The sequence below is a fragment of the Lolium perenne genome, chromosome 5 (assembly GCF_019359855.2).
Source record: "Lolium perenne isolate Kyuss_39 chromosome 5, Kyuss_2.0, whole genome shotgun sequence".
Taxonomy (NCBI): domain Eukaryota; kingdom Viridiplantae; phylum Streptophyta; class Magnoliopsida; order Poales; family Poaceae; genus Lolium; species Lolium perenne.
The window spans coordinates 114596500-114604020 of NC_067248.2; the positions used below are offsets into that span (position 1 = coordinate 114596500).

General features: G+C 44.3%; 1 protein-coding gene across 1 annotated transcript; it reads left to right on the forward strand.

Moving 5' to 3' along the window:
- The first annotated feature begins 839 nt into the window (after positions 1-839).
- Positions 840-7270, forward strand: LOC127299682 (uncharacterized). The gene is made up of 14 exons (XM_071820863.1): positions 840-2363; positions 2456-2563; positions 2657-2854; positions 2978-3027; positions 3431-3561; positions 3792-3919; positions 3992-4198; positions 4656-4931; positions 5051-5180; positions 5575-5729; positions 6369-6405; positions 6451-6716; positions 6833-6913; positions 7008-7270. Exons 1-14 carry the CDS (start codon positions 840-842, stop codon positions 7092-7094), a joined length of 3378 nt encoding a protein of 1125 aa, XP_071676964.1. The 3' UTR covers positions 7095-7270.
- Positions 7271-7521: the final 251 nt, after the last annotated feature.

Genomic DNA, 7521 nt, shown 5'->3' on the forward strand with positions numbered 1-7521 from the left:
GTGCACGGAGGTTTCTGCCTGTTCGCCTCATCGGTAGAACCAACAAGGGCACCATCCTCCCGCTGGATTTTCCAGTTTAGGTGACTGGGTGTGCCCTCGAGTGTTGTTTTCTTAGCAGCGAACACAGGAAACCTCCAATGCACGGCCTAGTTAGGTTTAGTTTGTTTGCAATATTTTATATTTGTGTCCACCATGGTTCCAACTATGTATTAGTTTGTGGAAACCACGTTTCCAATTATGTATTAGTTTGTGGAAATTGAAATAAAAATGCCAAAAAAAGTATTTTAAATGTTTGGGGGCGGCGTTTGGGGGACGCGGCTGGGGAGCGACGTCCCCCAAACGCGGCACGAACAAAACACGTCCCCCAAACGTTCAATCCGATGCGGTTTGGGGGACGGTTTGGGGACACGAGTGAAGATGCTCTAAAACATCCTAATCCGGTTCTCCATTTTTGTTTCAACATACAAGTTTCAAAAATTCCCGAATATACAGGATTGTATCATTGTATGACCATTTTCACAGCCAACGTCCGGTTTCTCCCCGAGTATCGCACGCTTGTCTCTTGTTGCTAGTCCTCCTTCCCAACACGCCACTATAAGTACCTCCTCTCTTCCTCCTCCTTCCCCTGCACGCCTCACCATTTCACCAACCAAGCACCGCCGCATCCTCATTTCCAATCTCCCGCTTCCGCAGCACCTCGCCCTCGCCTCCTCCTCCTCCGCCCAAACCCTAGCTCCCCGTCTCACACCCACCGCCGCCCGCCCAAACCTGCTCTGCGGCATTTCCACGAGCACCTCGCGCGCCGCTCTCCTTCTCCTCGCGCCCCGCCCTTGCTCGCGATGGCCAACACCATCCGCAAGCTGGCCCTGGAGGCGCTAGAGATCCACAACGCGGGCCACCACGACCTCGCGCTCGCCTGCGCCAACGAGCTCGCCGCCGCCAACCCGCGCTCCGCGCTCGCTCTCAACCTCGCCGGCACCCTCCACGTCCGCGCCTCGGCCGTTCCCTGGAACGAAATGGCCACCGCCGTATCCGCGTCCTTGTCCGCGTCGGACCACTACCGCGCCGCCCTCGCCGCCTTCTCCGCCGCCGCCCGGAACGCGCCCAACTGCGCCACGACCGCCGTCGCCCACGCCGAGGCGCTCGCCGCCAACCGCCGCCTCTCCGACGCGCAGGCGGAGCTGTTCCGCGTCTTCAACCCCGGCACCATCCACGCCGACCCGGCGGACCACCTCGTCGAGGTCGGCGGCGGCCACAACCCCAGGGCGAGGACGCGCGACGCGCTGGGCAAGGCCGGCGCCGCCCTGTTCGAAGTAACGGCCATCATCGACAACATAATCGTGCCCCGAGAGGCCGGGGAGCTGCTCTTGCTTGGCGGGGACGCCCCCGCTGCCGATCAAGTGCGAGCGCGCGCGAAGCGTCTCGCCGAGCGGTTCCCGTACTCGGCGCGCGCCCGCTTGCTCCGCGTCTACCTTGAACTGGAAGGAGTCCCCGCCCTCGACCTCGCGGCCGACAGGAGGCGGCTCCTGCGCCGCGCTCTCGCCCAGGCCTCTGAAGCGGCGGCTCACTTCGCCGACTCCATCCTCATCGCCCTGTTCCACGCCAAGGTACTGTTCGCCCTGGACGAGTTTGATGGGTCGGAGAGGGAGTGCCGCCGAGCGCTTTGCATCCAGGAGCCGACTGACCCCAATTCGGAGGACATACCTCCTGCTGTGTCTGTTCCTGGCGCGGACTGCGATGCCAGAGTATCTTCTGTCAGGAAGCAGCTCCGCGTCTTGCTCAAGCAGATCGTGGTTGCGGCTGCCGTATGCTGGTGCTCTATCAAAGCCACGCAACACCCCGACAGGGCCAGATCAGGGAGGGTTGACAGGGTCTTATCAGTGAGGGTTGACACGCTGCAGGGGCACTACGATAGAGTCGACAAGTCGGCAGCCAAGACCATATCTGATGCACTGCGCTTTCGCAAGCAGCAGGGTTCATGGAGTTTCTTGGTTTGCCCCAATCACCGCTGCGATGGCAAGAAGTTTGTGGACACGCAGTCGCTCTGGCAACACATGAGCAGCAAGCACCGAGACGAGCTCTGGAAGAAGCTGCAGTCAGTTTTAGGTCCAGATCTCTATGAAGATACACCAAAGCATGATCACTTGTTGGATGGGATAACTCTCAGTCAGGATTCAGAGCAGCATGACATCTTCCACTTACCAAGGGTGCAAGATATTTTTGAATCCTTGCTCCTCTCACCATCTATTGGGATCCAAGCAGAACCCCTTGCTGAAATGCGACAGAGGAAATCCAGAGAAGGAGCCAAGATCCTTGAGAACATTAAGGAGGAGCTGAGGATGTTGCCTGAAGATAGCACTGAGGTCCTCCTAACACTTTTACATGACATGGTTTCAGTTCAGCATTCTTCCTTATTCCATATCTGACTAATGATTCACTTGCTTGTAAATTGCAGTTTGAGGAGTTTCGTTTTGCAATCCAGAACTTGTGGCTTGAGTTCCTCGAAACTTCTGCTCTCGATTATCGTGAAATCATCCTCCCACTTGCGAGATCGTTCCAATGGGTCTGTTAACATCTGGAATGCTTGGTTTCTCTAGTTATATACATTTGTTTTTTCAACCTCTCATGTCGTGTTGTATGATAACCACCTTTGCAGATACAAATGAAAACAGTGATTGATCTTTCTGCAAAGGATCTTGGTACGATTATTGGTTGTGCCAGTATCGACATTGTATTCGGCAAAGTTCCCGTTGCCCCTGGCAGGATTGTTTCTGTGGAACATGGCTCAGAGCCGTCACACGCCAACAATACTGACCATCAAAGTGGTGACGACACACAGACAGAAAACATACAGGTTATTTTGTTTACCTTTACGACTTCTACTGAAACTATTTCTGTGGAATGATTCCTAAAACGTGTTAATGTTTCAAGTTATATGATTAAAGCTGAAGCACTAACGTGGTGGAATTGTGTACAGCCATCATGCTCAGACGAGACACTTAAGGATGGTGAAAAACCTGAAGAAAGGTAGAAAACATGAAAACCCTTAATATTATTGTATGTCAGGTTTACTCTTTCTATATAGCTGGTTATTTTTGTACTTGCCTCTGCAGTGCACTAGATGTCTTATTTTGAACGTCTCCACATTAGATGCTGTAGACAGTATCACTGACTGGGATACTCATCTATGCTTTCAATAAACCTCTTTGGTATCTAATGGTTGACCTCTGTGTGAGAAAAAAAATGATACTGTAACTGATGAATGGGAACTAGTGAGTCTCAGCAACAGAAAATAATTATTTAGAGTTTAGTCATGTTCTTCTCAAGCTTTTCATCCGATACATACTACACAAAATGCAACTTGTTTGTTTAATGGCCCTCCTTTTTCTCAACTATGCAAGGAAGCTCACAGGTTTCACTAATTGTGCAGTGAGGTTCGTATTGTAGATAGCAATTCTGAGACCACGGTAGACCAAAGATCTTCGGATCCAAGACTTGACGTTCATGAAAGCGGGCTGAACTGTGCTGCAAGAATTGCAGAGGTGGAACTAGAAAACAAAGGTGAATTTTATAGTATTTCAATCCTTTGGGATCATCTATTTGAGATTATTAGATATGGAGAATTTGAAACCATATGAGGTTTTTGTATGGGCCACTTTGCACTTACTGCCAAAGGAAAATTACCATTCAGTCTAACCTCCATGCTCAAATATGTTCTTATTTTCAAAATTATATGCTACGAATATGAAATATATTCTTTAACGTCACAGATACTTCTTACAATCTCATAGATAATATAGGAACTTCTGGCCAATCTGTCAAGGAAATGGCAAGCACCTCCAGCTGTCAACGAAGTCTTAATGCTTTCAACAAGAACAATGCTGATAAAGGCCTGTCTATCTTGAGTCTAATCATACGGGTAAGAGAAACTCGCATTTAATCATTTGATTTTTTTATCCATCAGCTTATAATTTCCTATGTTTGCATGCAGTCATTGTGCAATCTGAGGCATTTCAGAGATAAGTTTCTAACTGAGCCACTTGCATGGATCCCGTCTGCTGAGAATATCTGTATTGCTCAGCAATTATATGAAATTTTCATATCTTGGGAGAAAAATGACTACCACTTAGAGGATGTTGTTCTGACTTACATGAAGACCCTTCTCTGCAGAGTAGATTGCACCCTTTTTTCTGAAAAGGTATATACCAGGATCATTCTGTTGAACAAAGAGTTATTAAATGTTAGTTTATCACGTGAAAGCAGAGTCTGTGATCCGGTTTGGTTCTGATGTTACCTTCAAACTATTTTATATTTACATATATATATGTTTTCAACAATATATATAGGTGTGGATTTGTTCCACTTCATGGAAGGAAACACTCTGATAGTTCATACCAGAATTACTTGTTTCTTGTTATTTGTTCTGTATGGATGCTGAATATTGATACCATGTATATGCACTAGAATGAGAAAATTTAGGTATGTGGTGTTATATTCTTTGTTTTGTAAGCTATGCCAGTCATTGTTGTTGTTTGTTCTCTAATGTATCAAGTATCAAACTAAAAGCATCTGCTTTCTGCTTCAGTTGTATGGAGTATTTGATTACGTACACACTTTTTGTGTCTTCACAAGGTAACCTTGTGAATCAATTCCAGTTGCAGGTTGGGACAAATTTTTCATCTGAGATTGTGGCCACAATTCTCATTGGATTGCATATGTCAGAAACTTGTTCACGTTTTAGTTTAAGAAAGGAGACCGAGAAACATGTGGTGAACCCAATCACGTGTGGAGATTGCATATGCCCAACACATAGTCTTTTTGGGATAACATTTAATGTGCAAATGAGTTGCAATTGTGGGGAGTGTTCTGGTGAATACCCATATAGTGCACTTTTCCATATACTTGATGCTGGTTCACTTCAAACAACAAAGGTATGCTGTTTGCAGTAGATTTTCTGTCTAGCCACAACCTTGTATAGGTGGATATATGCTTCAAGACTATTCAAGCAAGTAGGAAATGTTGACTAGAGATTCTGATTATCCTTGTGCAGATCAAGTCCTTTGCAGAGCTTCCGGTTCTATTGGATGAACAGTTCTATAAGGAGAACAGCTGCGAGCATTGTGGAATTCCGCAGAAGATTGATCTATTTCTTTCAAACGCACCACACTTCTTTACAATAGGTAAGGCTTCTTCTCCCAAACAATAAGTTGCAGTTCTGTGCCCCTTTTTCTCAAAACATAAAATGATATTTGAGACAAATAAGTCTAACCAGATTCTTCAACACAACATATCTGGAAACCCAACAATGCTGCCAGTGTACAATGATAAGTGTGATACGACTTAATGTCCTCAAAATTGATTTAAAAAAATAGTAGAAACATGTCCCATCAGAATGAAAATGTTCCAATAGAAAGATATACGAAGTATCATATATGTGTATTCATGTTAATGTAACTAGAAATTTCTGGTTGTACTGGTTCAAGAGGCTGTTTCTGAATTCATAATCGTCACTGCTTGCAGTAGTTTATACCAAAGATATTCATTATGTTGCTTCATTTTGCTATTATTCTGCAGTTTTGAAGTGGCTTGGTAACAGTGAAAGCCCGGACACACTCTCTGAAGTCCTGGCCGACATCACATCCCCCCTTGACATTGAATTCTTTTGCAAAAGTGCTCATTCTGGAACTATGTATAGTGTCACCTCCATGGTATGTCTACACCAAACTATTCTATTTTCCTAACTTAAGTTGTTAATGGAACAGAACAAAGTACTTCTATTTTTTGAGCAAAAAGGAGCAGAAAGCAGTGACCTATTCGATATTGGTTGATATCCATTGTCCCGGGAGTTTATAAGCTGAGTTGCTATTTATTACTTCTTCCATAACTGGTGTTGGATTCTTTGTTAACTTTGATATGTGCCTGATGTATCGTAATTATCAAAATCGATGTTATATAATACGCACAAGCTGAAAGAGGCTAAGTGGGTATTACTCTAAGAACAAGGTTCCCATTTTATGTAATAAAATGGACCATGGTACTAGTGAATGGCACAGTCACGTTCAGCCTGACTAGGCTACCTTGATAAGGCCTTTTCTGCTCATCAAAATAAGTGGATAACGGATTAAACTACAATTCATAGTACCTGAGTTGGTCATATTATATAGTCTTCACGAGATATTTGCATGTTATATCAGACCTTTCTATCGCATATGTTCTACTGTATATGTCACTGATATCAAAATATTGGATAAATATCATATGTAGGGCTAGGTCGTGTTGTGAGTTTTTTTAGCGATGTTTGGTAATAGTGTTTGTCTCTAGTTCATGTTGTTTTTCTGTTTAGTCTTTTGTGGTCGTTGTCTTTCCAGTTTGTGGTCGTGCCCTTCTTGCAGGCTTTGTTCTTCTGTAAGACTTCAACCACTTAGGTGCTTTTCCCTCTTCTATATTAATACATGCAAGTCTCTTACATGGTTCGAAAAAAAAGTGATATGTATGTAACCTGGTTGGACCTTGTCACCTCTGCTGCTCTCACAAGCATATTTTGCATTATTTCCCTTGCATTCATATCTAATAGAAAATGGTCTCATCGAATCACATGGGGTGGTTGCACAACATTCCTGCAAATCATATCTAAATATCTGATAGGAGTGGCTGGATTAACCTTTTACTGCTGTCACTCTCCTGCTGCTTTCAGTTTTACTTCAGGCCTATGCAAGGTTTGTTTGATGCACTAGTTACCTAATTTTCTTGCTTATTATTCTGCAACATTCTTTGCAAATACGATGCAAGTTAGCATTCATCTTATGTCACCTTGAAATCCAAACTCTTACAGATTTGCTATGTTGATGAGCGCTATGTCTGCTTTGCTCGCGACAAGGACAGGTGGCTCATACATGAATTTGAGACTGTCGAGGTAAGGGACTGGCTCATACATGCCCTACATACTTTCTTTTTGGCCATTTGATTCTGAACTTCTCGATTTGTTGATATGAACATTCTCCATGCAGACAGAAGATACTTGGGAGCATTTGCTAGAACGTTTCAGGGACTGCAAGCTCCAGCCTGAAGTTTTATTTTTTGAGGTCATCAAGTAGACTGATGTATAGCTTTGCAGAATGCAAAACCTGTGTCAGATGATTAGACCCAAACTTAGACCCATCTTTTTTTACTTGTCATCGATCTGATCTGTCCATGGATTAGTCACTCGGACATCAAATTACAGATGAATTCCTTAGGGATCGAATAAGGTTTTTTCTGACTGGAAGAAAAACTTTATGATGTTTGTCTTTGAAACTGGTAGATTCATATAGAAACCTTAAATGACATAGTGTAATGGCACCATGCCAACCATTATATCACAAAAAGCAGCTGCGAGAAGCGAGGGCATTTTGATATGTCACTGTCAGGGATTTGGATAACTGGAATTTGGAGTGAAACAAGAGAAGGGTCGATTCAGTTGTGTTGCGGATTTGTTTCTTTGAAATTTGATCTTTTTGTAATCCAGTTTACCGATTCAAAATA